The sequence below is a fragment of the Phoca vitulina genome, unplaced genomic scaffold (genome assembly GCF_004348235.1).
Source record: "Phoca vitulina isolate PV1807 unplaced genomic scaffold, GSC_HSeal_1.0 scaffold25, whole genome shotgun sequence".
Taxonomy (NCBI): domain Eukaryota; kingdom Metazoa; phylum Chordata; class Mammalia; order Carnivora; family Phocidae; genus Phoca; species Phoca vitulina.
Genome location: NW_022589728.1, coordinates 44,823,636 through 44,844,501, shown reverse-complemented (window position 1 = coordinate 44,844,501; position 20,866 = coordinate 44,823,636). Strand labels below are relative to the sequence as shown.

Genomic DNA, 20,866 nt, shown 5'->3' with positions numbered 1-20,866 from the left:
CAAAGCCACCACCAATGTAGGCTTCCCAAAGCCCTGGACCCCACCTCTGGGGCTACTCCACAGGCACCTTTCTTTCCATCAGACACCAGTACAACTACTACTACAAGGGCACCTACCAGCCAGACCTGGCACCAAATAGGATGCTCTCAACCATGACATCCCCCATAGGACAAAAAGACATCAGAGGTCCCCAGAAGCATTCACCGCTGGACACCCCAAAAGCCCTTGCCACCTGTTGACATCACAGCAATATGCCATTGAGGCCTCCTGCAATCTCTGATGCTGACCTCAGCTGATGGAGCTGCACAGACTACACTACTGAGCCTACCACAGACCAAAACTACCTCATTTCACCCAGCCAGAGCCCTTGTACCCACCCACAGGTGAAGGTCTGATCCACCAAAACCATCCTCTAAAGTGTGGAAGAGGTGACTGCTCCAAATATGCAGACATCAACGCAAGGCTATAACACACACACACACACACACACACACCCCCCCAAGGAAACATGACACCATCAACAGAACACAATTTTCCAGTAAATGATGCCAAAGAAATGGAGATCTACAAATTGCCAGAAAAAAATTTAAAAGAATTGTTCTAAGGAAGTTCAGTGAACTACAAAAGAAGACAGACAACTCAACGAAATCAGGGAAACAAAAGGTGATCAAAATGAGTTCAAGAGAAAGAAATCATAAAAAAAAGAACTCAACAAATTCTGGAGTTGAAAACTTAAATTTAAAAATTCAATACAGAATTTGACTTGATACAATATCAGACCTGATCAAGCAGAAGAATCTGTGAACTCAAAAACAAATCATTTGAAACTGTCCAATTCAGGAGAGAAAAACGAAGAAAGAATTTAAAAGAGTAAAGAAAACTATGTGAATTACAAGATACCATAAAGCAAAACAATATTTACATTAGTGAAGTGCCAGAAGAAAATGAAAAGGGGCAGAAAGCTTAAAGAAATAACAGCAAAAACTTCCCAAATTTAAGAAAAGAATATGGACTTCCAAGAACATGAAGCTCCTAGGTCTCCATAGAGATTCAACCTGAAAAGGACTTCAACCAAGACATACTATAATAAAACTGTCAAAAATTAAAGACAAAGAGAAAATTTTGAAAGCAGCTAGAGAAAAGAAATTAATCTCATACACACAGAAAAAAACAATAAGGCTATCAGCTGATTTCTCAGCCAGAAGATAGTGGGATGATATATTCAAAGTGCTGAATGTATCTTATTTGGGAGAACTGCCAAACAAGAATACTTTACCAGGCAAGGCTATCCTTCAGAAATGAAAGAAAGGTCAAGATTTGCCCAGAAAAAAAAATTGTTTTTAATTAAAAAAAAAAAAAAAACCCCACAGGAGTTCATTACTAGGCCTGCATTATAAGAAATGTTAAAAGGAATTCTTCAAGATGAAATGAAAGGAGATTAAATAGGTAACTTACTAAATAGGTAAGTATATAGTTAAATCCAGAATACTTTAATACTGTAATGGTGGTGCGTACAAATCACTTTACTATGAAGTTTAAAAGACAAAATTATAGGGGCACCTGGGTGGCTCAGTCAGTTAAGCATCCAATTCTTGGTTTCAGCTCAGATTATGATCATGCGGTCATGGGATAGAGCCCTGCATCTGGCTCTGCGCTCAGTGCAGAGTCTGCTTCAGATTCTCTCTCCCTCTCCCTCCTGCTCTCACTCTCTCTCTCTTTCAAATAAAATCAATAAAATCTTTTTTTAAAAAAAGACAAAAGTGTTAAAAATATAGCTACAGCAATTTGTTAATGGATACACGATATAAAAAAATGTCAACTGTGACATCAAAAACAAAATATGGGGGAGCAGTAATGAAAGAATAACATTTTTGGATGTGATGGAAGTTAAGCTGTTATCAGCTTAAAACAGATTATAACTAAGATGTTTTATATAAGCTTCATGATCACACAAAACAAAAACATATAGTACATACACAAAGATAAAGAGAAAGGAAGCAAGGGCACCTGGGTGGCTCAGTGAGTTAAGCATCTGACTCTTGATTTCAGCTCAGGTCATGATCTCAGGGTCATGGGATTGAGCCCCGTGTTGGGCCCCTCACTCAGTGGGAAGTCTGCTGGAGATCTTCTCTCCCTCTCCCTCTGCCTCTCCCACGCACGCGTGCACTCTCTCTCAATAATCTTTAACAAATGGGAGAGAAAGGAATCAAGGCATGCCACTACAGAAAATCATCAAATCTCAAAGAAAAAGGGAGTGAGAGAGAAATAAAGGGACAAAGGAAGTGCAAAACAACCATATAACAATAGATGGCAATAATAAGTCCATACCTATCCCTAAGTACTTTAAAGGTCAATCAAATAAATTCTCCAGTCAAAAGAAATGGAGTGACTAAATGGATGAAAAAGGAAAAAGGAAAAAAAAAAAAAGGCCCAACTACAGGCTGCCTGGAAGAGATTCACTTCAGCTTTAAAGACACACAGAGGCTCAAAATGAAGGGATGGAAAAAGATAGTCCATGCAAGTGTAAACCAAAACACAGCAAGGGTAGCTATATAATTATAATTAGACAAAATAAACTTTAACTCAAAAGCTAAAACAAAAGACACTGATAAAGAAGTCAAATCACCGTAAATATACATGCATCCAATATTAAAACACCTAAATATATCAAGAGTCTGAAGATAGAATTATACAGCAACATGATACTAGTAGGAAATTTCAATACCTCACTTTCAACAATGGATAGTTTAGAGAGAAAAATCAATAAGGAAATACTGAACTTGAACTATATATACTTTTACCAAATGGAACTTACAGATACACACAGAACATTTTACCCAACAACAGAATACACATTCTTCTGCACAAATGGAACATCTTCCAGGATAGAATATACTGTTAGATCACAAAACAAGTCTTAACAAATTTAACAGGACTGAAATAATACCAAGTAGCTTTTCTAACCACAATGAAACTAGAAATCAAGAACATGAGGAAAAGTTAAAAATTCGCAAATACATGAAAATTACACAGCACACTCCTGAACAATGTGTCAAAACAAGACCTCAAAAATGAAATCAAAAAATATCCTGAGACAGGGGCGCCTGGATGGCTCAGTCAGTTAAGCCTCCACCTCTGGCTCAGGTCATGATCCCAGGGTCCTGGAATGGAGCCCCACATCGGGCTCCCTGCTCAGCGGAGAGTCTGCTTCTCCCTCTCCCTCTGCAGCTCCCCTGCTTGCACTCTCTTGCTCTCTCTCTAATAAATAAATAAAATCTTTAAAAATATATATATCTTGAGACAAACAAAAATGCAAACACAATATACCAAAACTTATGAATGCAGCTACAGCAATTCTAAGAAGGTAGTTTACAGCAATAAGTAGCTATTTAAGAAAAAAGAAAGATCTCAAATAAGTAACCCAATATTACACTTCAAGGAACAAGGAAAAGAACAAACTAAGCCCAAAGGCAGCAGAAGGAAAGAAATAACAATGATCAGAGCAAAAATAAGTAAAATAAAAACTAGAAAGACAATAGAAAAAGATCAACAAAATAGGCTGGTTTTTAAAAAGATAAAATTGACAAGCCTTTAGCTAGAAGACCAATAAATAAAATCAGAAATTTAAGAGGAGACTTTATAACGGATACCACAGAAATATAAAGGATCTTAGGAGACTACTATGAACAATTATACACCAACAAATTGGGTAACCTAGAAGAAGTGAAGAGCTAGAAACATAACCTAGAAACACATGAATCATAAAGAAATAAAAAAAAACTTGAACAGAGCCTTAACTAGTAAGGATGTCAAATCAGTAATCTAAAGCCTCCCAATCTCAGAGGGGAAGATGGCAGTAGAGGAGGAGGACCCAAGGCTCACCTCACTGCACAAATACAACTAGGGAACTAACAAATCATCCTAAATACCCCAAAAATCCATCTGAAGACTGGCAGAACAAACTCCACAACTAAAGGCCCAGAAGAGGCCACAATGAAGAAGTAGGAAGTGCAGATCTAGGGCTTAGGAGAGAAATGGAGGATGGCCACTGCTGCAGTGGGGAATGAGCCATAGTTGGGGAGAAGGGTGAGAGACAAACGAGCACACAGGGGAGCACAGGAGGAAAATGAATCCCCATAGCAACTGACTTAGAAAGCAAGAGGGCCCAAATTTCTTGAGATCTTGCCACAGCAAGGCTTAAAGCCTACGGTTTTAAAGGTCAGTGTGCTTGGCTCTGGGAGAGCTCACAGGACATCAAGGCTGCTCTTGGAGAAAGCAGGGCAAACAGCCCATGGACATACAGAAAGGAAACAGCAATCTGAAGAGCACGTGGAGCACACAGCGGGAAGGTTAGCTGCTCATCTTGGAGCATGTCCCAGTGAAAGAGTGTTCCCGGAGACACCCATCCAGGAACACAGGGACCCACAAGCACCATTTCCCTCCAGGGCGACTCAGCTTGAACACAGAACCACCTCCAGAAACAAGCTCAGCTCCAACACTCACTACCTGACTTGTTTACACGAAGCCCCGCCCAGGATGCTCCTGTGCAACTGCTCTTCCCAGTCACCGTTTCCTCAGTACCAGCATGGTGGGCCCCGTTCCCCCAAACACTGGCCCAAACACCTGCCAACACAGTCTCCTGACCCAGGAGTTTTGCAAGTCTTCAGCTCTAGCAGCAGAGGCAACAGGTCTCATTTCAGAAGCAGACCAGAGCAGACCTAGTTAAAATGCATCACATTCAGGCCAGGGACCAAACAGTGCCCACAACAGGCAAAGAGAGCCCCTGAAGACTGGCCTGAAAGAAAGCAGCCAGGACAAAACAGCAGAGCACATGCAGCACACATTGGAGACATTCCAGGAAGCACCACACCCTGGGGAACAGAGGACACTACACAACAGGGCAATACAAAAGTTCTTCTTCATAAGCTCATTACCCTCAAGAACAGGAAATGTCAGGACGCCTGGGTGGCTCAGTCGGTTAAGTGTCTGCCTTCGGCTCAGGTCATGATCCCAGGGGCCTGGGATTGAGCCCCGCATTGGGGGGGGGGGGGTTCCTGCTCAGCAGGGAGCCTGCTTCTCCCTCTCCCTCTGCCTGCCGCTCCCCCTGCTTTGTGCTCTCTCTCTGACAAATTAATAAATAAAACCTAAAAAAAGAGGAAAAAAAAAAAACAGGAAATGTAGCTGCCTTTCCTAACACACAGAAACAGGCACAAAGACTTAGACAAAATGAGAAGCCTGAGGAATTCGTCCCAAATCAAAAAACAAAACAAGAACACAACTGGAGATTAAGCAAAACAGATAAAAGTAACATGCCTGATGGAGTACTGAAAGCAATGATCATAAGGATACTCAATGGACTTAAGAGTGGGGGACATTAGTGAGACCATTAAAACAGAGATAAGGAATAACACAACAAAGACAAAGGGTACAAGAAACAAAATGAGAAACACTTGGAATGAACAGCAGTCCAGACGAAGCAAAGAAATGAATTAATGACCAAAAGATAATAATGGAAAGTAATCAAGCTGAAAAGAGAGAAAAAATAATTATGTAAAATGAAAAAAGACTTAGGGAACTCAGTGACACCATCAAACGTGAAAACATTCCTATTATAAGAGTCCCAGAAAAGGAGAAACAAAAGGGGGAAGAGAATTTATTTGAAGAAATAATACCTGAATACTTCCCTTATCTAGGGAAGCAGAGGTACAGATCAAGGAGGCACAGAAAATATTGAACCAAAAAAAAAAAAAAAAAATCAACAAAGTCAATCAAGACATATTGTAGTTAAGATGGCAAAATATAGTGAAAAAGAAATATTAAAAGGATCAAGACAAGGGGCACCTGACTGGCTCAGTCGGTAGAGCATGCAGCTCTTGATCTTGGAGTCATCATGAGTTCAAGGCCCACATTGGGCCTAGAGCAGATTTCAAAAATAAAAAAAGAAACTCTAAAAGAGTAACAATAAAACATTTATTAAAACAAAAAACAGCACGACAAAAGATAATTACATACAAAGGAAACCTCATAACACTATCTGCAGATTTTTCAGGAAAAACTTTCCACACCAGAAAGGAATGGCAAGATACATTCAAAATGCTGAATGGGAAAATCCTGCAGGCAAAAAACACTCTATTCAGCAAGGTTATTGTTCAGAAAAGAAGAAGAAATGAAGACTTTCCCAGACAAAAACTAAAAGGAGTTCATGACAACTAAACCAGCCCTACAAGAAATATTAAAGGGGACTCTGAGTGGAAAGGCCAAAACTGAGAGTATGAAGGTAGAAAACACAAAAGCAGTAAAAAGGAATATTTCTGGGGAAAAAAAGTCAAACTCACAAAATAAAAGGATGTAAAATATGACACCATAAACCTAAAACATGGGGAGGAATAAAGAATGGGTTCAAACTTAAACACCCACTAACTTAATGTAGACTGCTACATGCAGATGATATTATATATAAATCTAACAGTAACCACAAATCAAAAACAACTAATATACAAAGAATAAAGAGAAAGAAATCCAAATATATCACTAAGGAAAACTAGCAAACCGTGAAAGAGAGAAAGACAAGAAAGGATCAGGGAAAATCTTCAGAAATAGCCATAAAACAAGTAATAAAATGGCAATACATATCAATAATTACTTCGACTGTAAACGGAATAAACACTCCAATCAAAAGACCCAGGGTGACAGAATGGACAAAAAAAAAAAAACAAGACTCATCTATAGGCTGCCTACAAGAGATTCACTTCAGACCTAAACACATCTGCAGATTGAAAGTGAAGAGATGGAGAAACATTTATCATGCAAATGCATGTCAAAAGAAATCCAGAGTATGGGAAGCCTGAGTGGCTCAGTCAGCTGGGTGTCCAACTCTTGATTTCAGCTCAGGTCATGATCTCAGGGTCATGGGATCAAGCCCTGCATTGGGCCCCTCACTCAGTGGGAAGTCTGTTGGAGATATTCTCTCTCCTTCTCTTCCTCCTCCTCCTCCCCACTATGTGCGCTCTCAGGCTCTTTCTCTCTCTCTAAAGTGAATAAATATTAAAAAAAAAAAAAAAAAGAAACCCAGAACAGCAGTACTTGTACCAGACAAAATAGACTTTAAAACAAAGAATGTCAGGACACCTAGGTGGCTCGGTCAGTTAAGCTTCTGCCTTCAGCTAAGGTCATGATCCCAGGGTCTTGGGATCGAGTCCTGCATCAAGCTCCTTGCTCAGCGAGGAGCCAGTTTCTCCCTCCACCCACTCCCAGGCTTGCTCTCTCTGACAAATAAATAAAATCTTTACAAAAAATAAATAAAACAAAGACTGTAACAAGGGACAAAGGACACTAGATAACAACAAAAGGAACAATCCAACAAGATCTAACACTTCTAAATATTTATTCACTCAACACAGAAGCACATATATACCTAAAACAGTTAATAACAAACAAAGGAACTGATCAATAAAAATACAATAACAGTAGGGAACTTTAACACCCACTTACATCAATGGACAGATCATCTAAACAGAAAAAATCAACAAGGAAACAATGGCTTTGAATGACAACTGGACCAGATAGATTTAACAGGCAGATTGAGAACATTCCATCCTGAAACGGCAGAATACACATTCTTTTCAAGTGCACATGGAACATTCTCCAGAATAATCACATATTAGGCCACAAAACAAGCCTCAACAAATTCAAATAGATCAAAGTCATACCATGCATCTTTTCTAACCAACATGGAAGAAATGGGTAAATGCCTAAAAACTATAAACTTAACCGAAATACTAAAACTAAAACAGGAAGAAACAGAAAATTTGAACAGACTGATAACCAGCAAAGAAACTGAATCAGTAATCAAAAATGTCCCAAACAGAAGTCCAGGATCATATAGCTTCACAGGCGAATTATACCATTTAAAGAAGAGTTAATACCAATTCTCAAACTACTCCAAAAAAATAGAAAAGGAAGGAAAACTTCCAAATTCATTCTGAGGCCAGCATTACCCTGATACCAAAACCAGATAAAGACACCACAAAAAAAAAAAAAAAAAAGAACTACAGGCCAGTATCTCTGATGAACAAAGATGCAAAAATCCTCAACAAAATACTAGTGAACCAAATCCAACAATACATTAGAAAAGTTTTTTAAAAATCATTCAACACAATCAAGTGGGATTTATTTCTGGGATGCAAGGGTGGTTCAATATTCACAAATCGACATGATACATCACATCAATAATAGAAAGGGTAAGAACCATATGATCCTTTCAGTAGATGCAGAAAATGCATTTGGCAAAGTACAACATCCACTGATGACAGAAACCTTCAATAAAGTAGGTTTAAAGGGAACATACCTCAACATAATAAAGGCCATATATGAAAAGCCAACAGCAAGTATCATCCACAATGCGGAAAAACTGAGAGCCTTTCCCCTAAGATCAGGAACAAGACAAGGATGTCCACACTCAACACTGTTATTTAACATAGTACTGGAAGTCCTAGCCTCAGTAATCAGACAACAGTAAGAAATAAAAGGCGTCAAACTGGCAAGGAAGAAGTCAAACTTTCACTATTTGTAGATGACATTACACTATATATAGAAAACCCAAAAGACTCCACCAAAAAAATTGCTAGCACTGATACATGAATCCAGTAAAGTCACAGGATACAAAATCAACGTACAGAAATCTGTTGCATTTCTGTATACCAATAATGAACCAGCAGAAAGAGAAATCAAGGAATCCATCCCATTTACAATTGCACCAAAAACCATAAGATACCTAGGAATAAACCTAAACAAGGAGGTAAATGATCTGTACTCTGAAAACTACAGAACACTTATGAAAGAAATTGAAAATGACACAAAGAAATGGAAAGACATCCCACCCTAGTGGATTGGAAAAACAAATATTGTTCAATTCTCTGTACAACTTAAAGCAATCTACACATTTAATACAATCCCTATCAAAATACCACCAGCATTTTTCACAGAGCTAAAACAATCCTAAAATTTGTATGGAACCACAAAGGACCCCAAATAGCCAAAGCAATCTTGAAAAGAAAAGCAACGCTGGAGGCATCACAATTCCAGACTTCAAGTTATATTACAAAGCTGTAGTGATCAAAACAGAATGATACTGGCATAAAAACACACATATAGATCAATGGAACAGAACAGAAAACCTAGAAATGAACCCACAATTATATGGTCAATTAATCAAGAAAGCAGGAAAGAATATCCAATAGAAAACAGACAGTCTATTCAACAAATGGTATTGGGAAAACTGGACAGCAACATGCAAAAGAATGAAACTGGACCACTTTCTTACACCATACACAAAAATAAATTCAAAACAGATTAAAGACCTAAATGTGGGACAGGAAACCATAAAAGTCCTTGAAGAAAGCACAGGCTGTAGTTTCTCAGACATCAATCTTGCAACTTTTCTCTAGGTGGATCTCCTGAGGCAAGGGAAACAAAAGCAAAAATACTGGGACTTCATCAAAATAAAAAGTTTCTGCACAGTGAAGGAAACAATCAACAAAACTAAAAGGCAGCCCACAAAATGGGAGAAGATATTTACAAATAACATATCTAACATAACCCTGATAAGAGGGTTAGTATCCAAAATCTATAGAAAATTTATCAAACTCAACACCCAAAAAATAATCCAATTAAAAATGGGCAGAAGACATGAATAGACATTTTTCCAAAGACATACAGATGGCATGAAACATGAAAAGATGCCAATATCACTCATCAGGGAAAAAAGCAAATCAAAATTATGGAGGGATATCACCTCACACCTGTCAAAATAGCTAAAATCACAACACAAGAAACAGACGTTGTCAGGGATGTGGAGAAAGGGGAACCCTCTTGCACTGTTGGTGGGAATGCAAACCACGGCAGCCACTGTGGAAGTCAGTATAGCAGTTCCTCAAAAAGTTAAAAATAGAACTACCCTACGATCCAGCAAATGGACTACTAGGTATTTACCCAAAGAATACAAAAACATTAATTCAAAGGGATACATGCACCCCAGTGTTTATAGCAGCATTATCTACAATACCCAAATTACTAAAACAGCCCAAGTATCCACTGATTGATGAATCGATAAAGAAGATGTGGTATATACCTACACAATGGAATATTATTCAGCCATAAAAAAGAATAAAATCTTGCCATTTGCAACAACATGTATGAAGCTAAGTGAAATAAGTCAGAGAAAGACAAATACCATATGATTTTACTCATATGTGGAATTTAAGAAACAAAACAATAAGCAAAGGGTGGGGGAAAGAGCAATAAACCAAGAAATCAACTCTTAACTATAGAGAACAAACTCCTGGTTACCAGAGGGGAGGTGGGTAGAGGAACGGGTAAAATAGATGATGGGGACTAATGAGTGCACTTGTCATGATAAGCACCAGGTAATTAAAATAAAAACTTAAACTCCCAAAGAAGCCCAAGAAAGATACTTCACTGGTGAACTATACCAAATATATACAGAAGAATTAATGCCAATCCTTCTCAAACTTCCAAAAAATTGAATAGGATGGAATACTTCCAAACTCACTTTATGAGTCCAACATTATTCTGATACCAAACCCAGACAAGGACACTATAGGACAATTACTGGCCAATATCCCTGATGAATATATATGTAATAATTCCCAATAAGGTATTAGCAAACTGAATTCAACAGCACATTAAAAAAAAATCATAAAGCATGATCAAGTGAATTTAACCCTGGGATGCCAGGATGGTTCAACATATGCAAATAAATAAATGTAATACATCACATTAACAAATGAAGGATAAAAATCATCTCTCATTAGATGCAGAAAAAGCATCCAACAATATTCAACATCCTTTCACGATAAAAGCTCTCAACAAATTAGGTATAGAAGGAATGTACTTCCTAACATAATAAAATAAAAAAAAAAAAAAGAAGGGATGTACTTCAACATAATAAAAGCCATATATGACCCCATGACAGCTAACATCATACTCAGTGGTGAAAAGCTCAAAGCTTTTCCTGTTAGAAACAAGATACAGATGCCCACTCCCACCACTTTTACTCAACGTAATTCTGGAAATCCTAGCCAGAGCAACTAGGAAAGAAATAAAAGGCATCCACATCAGAAAGTGAGCATTAAAATTATGTTTGCAAATACCATTATCTTACATATAGAAAACTCTAAAGAATCCTACAAAAAAACAGGACTAGTAGATTCAATACAAAGTAAATATACAAAAATCAGTGTTTCTATATGCTATTAATGAGCTATCAGAGAAAATTAAAAGCGTTCTTGTTTACAAGAGCATCAAAAAACAAAATACTGTATCTAAAGTGATCTACAGATTCAATACTAACCCTATCAAAATTCCAATGGCATTTTTTCACATATATAGGAAAAAAAAATTCCAAAATTCATATGGAACCACAAAAAAAGATCTCAAATAGCCAAAGCAATCTTGAGAAAGAAGAACAAAGCTGGAGGCATCACACTTCCTGATTTCAAATATATTACAAAGCTACAGTAATCAAAATAGTATGGTACTGGCATAAAAACAGACACATATCAATGAAACAGAATTGAGAGCCCAGAAATAAACCAATATATATACAGTCAACTAATCCTTGACAAAGGCACCAAGAACACACAATGGAGAAAGGACAGGCTCTTCAATAAATCATGCTGGGAAAATTGGATATCCAGGTACAAAACAATAAATGAAAATGGACTCGATCTTAACACCACTCATACAAATTAACTCAGAAGGGATAAAAGAGTTAAATATAAGACCTGAAACTGTACAACTTACTAAAAGAAAACATAATGGAAAGGTTCCCTGACATCAGTCATAGCAATTATTTTTGGATATAACACCAAAAGCACAGGAAACAAAAACCAAAAAAAAAAAAAAAGGTGGGACTACATCATATTAAAAAGCTTCTGCACAGCCAAGGAAACTACCAACAAAATGAAAAGTCAACCTATGGTATGGGAGAACATATCTGCAAACCTTTTATTTCATAAGGGGTTAATATCTAAAATATAAAAAATGAACTTGTACAATATCAAAAAACAATCCAATTAAAAATGAGCAAAGGAACTGAATAAACATTTTTCTAAATAAGTTACACAAATGGCCAAAAGATACCTGAAAAGGTGCTGAACAACAATAACCATCAGAAAAAGACAAATCAAAACCACAATGAAATATCACCCCAAGCCTCTTAGGATGGCTATCATCAAATAGACAAGAAATAACAAATACTGAAAATAGGGAATCTTTGTACAACATTGGTGGTAATGTAAACTGGCATTATCATGGAAAACTGGAAAACTGTACAGAGGTTCCTCAAAAATTCAAAAATAGAACTACCACATTATCCACTTCTGGCAATCCCACTTCTGGGTATATATGGAAAGAAACCAATATTATTTCAAAGAGACATCTGTACTCTCATGTTCACTGCAGCATTACTCACAAAAGCCATGAATGGAAATAACCTAAGGGTCCATCAATGGGGGAGTGGATACATGTGCGCACATTACTCAGCTGTGAAAAATAAAGAAATCCTGGGGCGCCTGGGTGGCTCAGTCGTTAAGCGTCTGCCTTCGGCTCAGGTCATGATCCCAGGGTCCTAGGATCGAGCCCCGCACCAGGCTCCCTGCTCGGCGGGAAGCCTGCTTCTCCCTCTCCCATTCCCCCTGCTTGTGTTCCCTCTCTCGCTGTGTCTCTCTCTGTCAAATAAATAAATAAAATCTTTAAAAAAAAAAAGAAAAAGAAAGAAATCCTGCCATTTGTAACAACACAGATGAACCTAAAGGGCATTGTGGGATATGAAATAAGCCAGACAAATACTATATGGAATCTAAAAAAAAAAAAAAAAAAAAAAACTGTCAAACTTATAGAAACAGTAGAATAATAATGTTTGACAGGTCCTGGGTGAAACGGGCAATATTAGTCAAAGGGTACAATTTTCAGTTATTAGCTGAACAAGATCTAAGATTCTTTTTTTTTTTTTTTAAAGATTTTATTTATTTGACAGAGACAAAGCAAGAGATGGAACACAGCAGGGGGAGTGGGAGAGGGAGAAGCAGGCTTCCCACTGAGCAAGGAGCCCGATGAGGGGCTCGATCCCAGGACCCTGGGATCATGACCTGAGCCGAAGGCAGATGCTCAACAACTGAGCCACCCAGGCGCCCCAAGATCTAAGATTCTAATGTACAGCTTGGTGACTACAGTTAATGATACTATATTGTATACTTGAAATTTGCTAAGAGTAGATCTTAAGTATTCTCATCAAAAAAAAAATTAAAAAGGTTAAAAAAAGAAAAAAGTTAACTGTGAGGTAAAGGAAGTATTAACTTGATGGTGTGAATCCTTTCACAATGTATACTTACATCACCACATTGTACACTTTAAATAAATGCATTTTAATTTGTCAATTACATCTTCATAAAATGGGACTAAAAGTGAAAACAACAACCAATAACCAAAATATATAAATACATAAAGGATTCCACCCAGAGTGAAACGCAAAAGTATCTCTTTCTCTACTACATCTCAAAACAGACTTAGAATATAATTTCAGGTATTAATTTTAGAAGATTCGAGATATACAGAAGAGAATAGGAATCACCTTAATGCTTGCTGCACCTGACTAAACTGAATACCTCACTTACTGAAGAATTTGGTATACCTCTAATTAAGTGCAAGTAAATTCAGGATCAGATTCAAGTATTTAAAATTTCTTGAGCAAAACACACAATTTTATGTGTTATCTTAAAGAAATGGTGATTTGGCTGGCTTATTCTTCTCTCAACTGAGAATGTGAAGGGACATTTACTACTACTACTATCCCTCCTCTACATATTACTTGCTTTTGAATTATACAGTTTCTCCACTCTTTCATGTGGCCTGCCACCAGGGCAGATAAGGTAGGAGTCACAGTCAAAGACTTCTAGATTCTCCTCTGCTGAATCCTCCATTCACCTTCTTTACACAAAAGGTCAATGCCCCACTTCCCAGTCTTATTTCACCATTCCAGTTACAACACCAGAAACAAGAATTCAAACCCAAGGTCTGAAGTTTGTAGGAAACAGATATAGCCAAAGACTGGAAATTATTTAGCTACATACTCCACTTAAAAAATTCTTTACTAGGGGCACCTGGGTGGCTCAGTTGTTAAGCGTCTGCCTTCGGCTCAGGTCATGATCCCAGGGTCCTGGGATCAAGCCCCGCATCAGGCTCCCTGCTCAGCAGGAGTCTGCTTCTCTCTCTCTCCCACTCCCCCTACTTGTGTTCCTGCTCTCTCTCGCTGTCAAATAAATAAACTCTTTAAAAAAAAAATTCTTTACTAGATCAAACTGATATGAAGTTATTATAATTCATCTCATTAACTTATGTAGTTTTTCTAAACTATTACACAGGAAGATGTACCAGAGGATCCATCTCCTTCACAATATAAAAGGGGTTCCCTTGTGAGAGTAAAGACACTACCCATAATTTATAGGGAACTCTTTCTCACTTTTTTATATAAGGAAGCTACAGAGAGAATCTAGACTACATTATCTGCTATTATCATAACCACCTCATTAACCTGCAGCAATGCAAGTGAGGAAATCAATATAATAAATTCCACAGCCTAAGTCAGCGTTTCTGAACCCTGTTAAATTTCTGAAAAAGTAGTTGTCTTAGTCCATTTGGGCTGCTATAAAAAATACCACAGACTGGATAGCTTGGTAGCTTATAACAGCAACAGAGATTTTTTTCTCAGAGTTCTGGAGGCTGGAAAGTCCAAGATCAAGGTGCCAACATGGTCTGGTTTGAGGGCCCTCTTCCCGGTTCACAGCTGGTAGGTACCTTTTTCACTGTGTCCTCACATGGCAAAAGAGACAGGCATCTCTCTGGAGCCTCTTTTATAAGGCACTAATCCCATTTATGAGGGCTCATGACTTAAGCATCTCCCAAAGATCCTACCTCCTAATACCATCATCTTTGGGGAGAATTTCAATATATGAATTTTGGCAGGAGTGGGGGGTGGGGGAGGACGACACATTCAAATGACTACTAACGTAGTAGTCATTCAAATTAATCCCACCTCATTTAAGAGAATTAAAGTGTTTTTTTAAAAAGTCCATATAAATACTGTTAATAGCCTTACCAAAACGTCCTCCAGCATAGTGCTCAACCTTCAAGGATAAGATAGGATACTTCCCTCTTCAAGACCACCTAAACAAATAATGGATTTCTACAGCACCAAAAAACATGCAAGGAGAAAGGACAGCAAAACTGTCCTGTAACTCCAAGCACTAACCAGGGATTAAAAGTACATACATACGTTAACCAAAAGCTGTTTGTTTATCCCCAGTTTTTACTGATAATTTTAAAGTTTTGGTTTAGGTACAAAAGGATGTTCGGGTTTTTTTATGAACAGTGAGTATTCTATAAATAGCCTTGCAAACAGTCACATTTAACAAGTCAAAAGATTTCATAGGGTTTTTTGGGGGAGGGGGTGTTTTTGTTGTTTTTTAAACTTTCTAGGTGATACAAAGGCCCGAATAAATAGTTCTTTAAAAACAAATTTACTACTACTCTAGGTTGAAGAAGATTTTTTGCAAGACTTATTAATACAATGAGCAAAGAAGTATATACAACCATAGAATAAGAACTATGTATCAAGTCTTGCCCTATTTTACAGATGAGGCCCATAAAGGTTGAAAAGCAAGAATATGCAAAAGGACAGGAGCATACAGTTAAATGTAAGTTACTGAGCTATGTGCTGGATCCACATGTATTTATTAGAGTGAACTATTTAAATAAATAAGTCAGACCTGGACCACTGATGATGTGTCATGAATCAAATTCTGTAATTTAAGTCAAAAAAACAAAAAACAAAAACAAACAAAAAACCTCACAAGTAAAATCTGAAGGATCTAAAGGTGGGTATGATGGCAGACAGGTCTCCCAGAGTAAACAGCTAACAGTTAAGTATTTTCTGAGTGAAATATCAATGTATTAAAAATAATTCAGTCTGAACATCAAGGTGGCCTTTATTTGACCCAACACAACAACTTGGGTCACCTTCTCATCGGAAAAAAGCTCCATAAATCTAATTACAGAGGCACCTGTGTGGCTTGGTTGGTTGAGCTACATACTCTTGGTTTCAGCTCAGGTCATGATCTCAGGGTGGAAAAATGGATATCCACACTCAGCAGCAAGTCTGCTTGAGATTCTCTCCCTCTCCCTCTCCCCCCAGAGCTCATGCACATGAACTCGCTAAAATAAATAAGTCTGTAAAAAAAAAAAAAAAAACTAGTTACAGAGACATGCTAAGGCCGTATATTGTAATTATTATCACTAGAGTCACCCTCAATCATCATAAATCTAAGTCTCCTTAGAAGATTATATAAATATCTTGGCAATGGTGTTCAGTGCACTGAAGAGTAGGAAATCAACAATGTTGGTAGAATTAAATTGAACTTTACAAACCAGACATGCCTTCTTATCAAGGCATTTAGCAATATTATATTTTTGTAATAACCTTTTCTGAATTAGACCTCAAATTCCTAACTTTTTAAGTTGTATTTATTACACTGTCAAATATCAACAGTAGTTATTTTTAACAGATTCATATCTATAACTCTAAACAATCCCTTCCTTTAACCAACCATCCCACACTAATTTATGAAATAAGTATTTTCTTCATGTTGATTCTACAATGTAATAATTTGAAATAATTTTAATTAAATATGGGCTTATTCAGTTTTACTAATACATGTGTAACTTTTTAACTTAATTTCCTACTACACTAATCAAAGCTTAAAATAGGAAAATAAACTGTTTAAAAATGTGTTTCATCTATAATGTCTGACTGAAAAATTAATTCCAATCATTAACCTAAGTATTACTCTCCAGGGATGGACACTGCTGAATAATTTGTCCAAATGTCAACTGCAATTTTCAAAAATCTTTTCTACCTCAAAATTTTAAACATCTGCAAAAAATACTTGTTTTGAGAGTAGTTTACATTCATGACACTTGACCTTTTGCTGTACACACCACAAAATTCAAGTCTCAAATACCATGCAAGCAGGAAACCTGATCATTCCTGCAGTAGCCATCTGCATGGTCCAATATCAAATATTAGTTCTAGGTTCCACTAAGTCATGTGTTACAAATCTTTTTCTGCAGCCTCTATAATTAGTTGTAATTTGCCTCTTTTAAAATGTGTTTCTTATGGGACATCTGGCCTTGAAACTTCCACCTTCCCATTGAAAAAATACTTAGTGTCTGGATTCTTTTTCCTCTTTTAATATGGAGCACTCCATGGGTGGTATAACCAAGTCCAGACTTTAAAAAAAAAAAAATTAAATTCCAGGAACAGATGATGATTAAGACCATTTAAGTATTACCTAAAATAAATGTAAAATAAAACTCTGTTGTAATATAACTATCTCACAGATTTCTAAATCTATCTCCCATGTATTTTATGTTTACAAAATAAATTCTCATAGAAATACAGCATTGGTCTACTTACTTCCAGAAACTACATCAGTTAAATTAGATAATATAGGTTTAGAATCAAAGATTTCATAAAAGGAAAAAAAAAGATGAGCCCAGTGGGTTGACATGACAATGTATCTGCTTAAAAAAGGAAATTATTTTAACATCATAAATAATCTTAATTTCACCGACTGAAGTTATATTTAGGACACGCTAAAATTGCCTTAACGTTTAATAAGTTATTAAATTGTTAAATTTAAATTATTAATACTCATCAACTCATTTGGTTCTAAAAAGCATTTTTTAAACTGCAAGTTAAGTATGGGCTAAGGAAAACATAATAAAAATGAAAGAGACACTACTTTTCTGTAAGATGAAAATGGAAAAATTTATGATATACTGCTCTCAGACCTATTTGCTTCCTAGATTAATTTTTGCTAGAAACTCCTTTAAAAAAAAAAATCAGTATTACAACTTTACAAAAAAGAAAAAAAAAAACACTAAAGAGAAATGTAAGATGGTCAGAGAAAAGGTTAAGTCGAAAAAAAAAAAAATCAGCTTCTGATGCCAAAACTTCAAAAACACAATGAAATTTGATAGGTTTCTTAAACTCCACATATGAGTGAAATCATATGGTATTTGTCTTTCTCTGACTTATTTTGCTTAGCATAATACTCTCTAGCTCTCTCCACGTCATTGGAAGTGGCAAGATTTCATTCTTTTTTATGGCTGAGCAATATTCCATTGTGTATATATACACCACAGCTTCTTTATCCATTCCAACCAGCAGAGAGGAAAAAAGGAGGCAAACCAAGAAACAAATTCTTAACTATAGAGAACAAACTGATGGTTACCAGAGGGGAGGTGGGTGTGGGGATGGGTGAAATAGGTGATGGGGATTAAGGAGTGCACTTGTGATGAGTACCAGGTTTAGAAGTGTTAAATTACTATATCCTACACGTGAGATTACTAGAATACCATATGTTAACTCGAATTAAAATAAAACCTTAAAATTTGATATGAAAGTAAATTCAATATATTTTCATTTCAAAAAACGAGAAATTTTCATCTCATTTAAAAATGTCATGTAAATATAAAAAAATCATACAGGTCATTTGCAAAAATTCAAAAACCTTCACCTGAAAATTGGGACACAATCAGGTCCTACTTCTAGTAGACACAGATAATAAGCCATCAACATGATCGCTATGATGGCTATGATTAGATTAAGTAAAATTAGTATGAAAATAACCATTAGAATGTTTCATCCAAATATAAGAATACCCTTTTGCAATTATGGTACTTTAATAGGCATGTGAGAAACAGTAAGTGTATGTAAACTTTGTGTAAAAGGTGACATATCCCAAAAGTTAGAGAAATAACATCAATAACTATTAAAATAGGTTTATATAAACAACTAGGTTCAATAACTTCTTACCTGTATTCCATCTTTAAGTTTCAAAATGCATTCCATTGTATTGATGGTAATTACCACTGGTTCTGAACCCAGTTTTGTCCATGGTACATGGATCCTCAATTCATGAATATGTCCACTTAAAAAAGTGAATGGTAATTTCAATTCCTTAAAACAAAATATTAAAAGTTAGTAAGTGCTTAATTTTTTCATAACATCCAAATTACTTTCTGAAAAGAGAAATGAAATTTCTAAAACAAAAATATTTTAAGAACTACTGTTCCTCAAAAAGTAGCAAATAACTTGTTAAACTATAGGTAATGATACACCACAAAAACTTATCGTACAAGTTACTTTTAATAAGCTAGTCAACCTGCCTAGGCCTCCATTTCTTCTTCTGCTGAATGAATATAATACAAAATATGTGGTACGTAACAAAGGTTCATATACGATAGTGGTTGTAATAATCAGAGTAGACAGCAGCACTGAGATAACTGAATGGCATATTGTTTAAAATCTCCATTCAAAACGTGTATTTAAAATGTGTTTTAAACTAACAGAACAGGATTGTAAGGCAAGTTAAAAGGGTATGGGGGAGAGCAGAGTAAAGAGATAGGAGAGTGACCCAACAAAATAAAAATTTACCAACCTTGAAAAATAAAAAAAGTATTGAGCTTTACCTAATTAAAGATTGTACCTGGATACTCTCTGGTCATAAAATTTAAATGTTTTCTGACTGATTTCCATTATTATTAGAAAGAAAGAAATGAAAACATAAATGTCACCATAGTCACTTTATATTGGTGACTTGTTTCACTGACAGACAAAATTTTTGTTACAAATCAACAAAGGAAAAAATTGCATGTAGATTATACTTCACATTTTAAGTTATCTATTTGTGAAAGTTAATATACATTAAACTTATTCATCCAACAACTGCCCACCTACTTAGGTTAGCAACATAGCAATATAGCTAAATATAGGCAATATGGCAAACGACTGGACAACTTGTTTAATGTTGTCTCAGTCTATCTGTAAAATCTGGATAACAATAGTATCATTGAGGATTAAATGAATTTATATAAAGTGCTTAGAATATTATCTTCCTCTAAGAACAATTGTTATAAAAATGCTAACTACGCTTACAAATGTGTGGGCCTCATGTATGTCTTCACAAGTTTTTCTCCTGCAAGGACAGAATACTTAAAATCTATTTCTACTATATTATTCTAATGGAGTGTCACATTTTAAGTATTTGCCATTAGTAATTTGAAAGATTAATTTGAAGTATAAATCAATTGGCACAGATTATATTTTCATTAGCATCTATAACAAAAACAATGTTTACTGAGCACTTACCATGTACCAGGCACTTTACCTGCATACAATTATTTAATCCTTATAAGAGCCCCAAAATGTAAATACTATTATTCTACTCAATTTACAAATGAAAAATCTGAGGCACGGAAAGGTCAAGTCATTTCCCAAAATGACACATCTTAGAAAACCAGGACTCAAAACTGGAAAATATCATGCCAGAACCCTTGCTCTTCACACAGCTATACTGCATCTATACTTCCATTATGAGCATTTAATACCTTTCCATTGGTTATACATCTATTTGGACAATGAGCCCATGATATTGCCATCTCTACCACTTCCTGACTTGTGTAACAAAGAAACATTTGTGAAATGCCTACCAAAGTTGCAATTTATGGGTACAAATTGGATTTTCGCAGGAAGAAGTTAAAAGCACGTGAATCAAACTCATGACCTCGGTATTATCAGAATGCTTCTAATCAACTTTGCTACTACCTAAACAATAACCCAAGAGGCAGCATTCTATATTTAAACATGGAATTTTGAACCATATCGCCCATATTGAAATCTACTTGAAGTTCAACATTTACTAATCATCTGACTATAAGCAAGATC

General features: G+C 36.1%; 1 protein-coding gene across 7 annotated transcripts in view; it reads right to left on the bottom strand.

Annotated features, from left to right (window-relative positions):
• The window catches only part of VPS13B (vacuolar protein sorting 13 homolog B), a 749,374-nt gene that overhangs the window by 713,169 nt on the left and 15,339 nt on the right, over positions 1-20,866 (bottom strand). For all 7 annotated transcript variants that reach the window (XM_032421506.1, XM_032421505.1, XM_032421503.1 and 4 more), the window contains exon 3: positions 18,956-19,099. In XM_032421506.1, the coding sequence (XP_032277397.1) occupies positions 18,956-19,099 (144 nt within the window). The remainder of the gene's footprint in view (positions 1-18,955; positions 19,100-20,866) is intronic.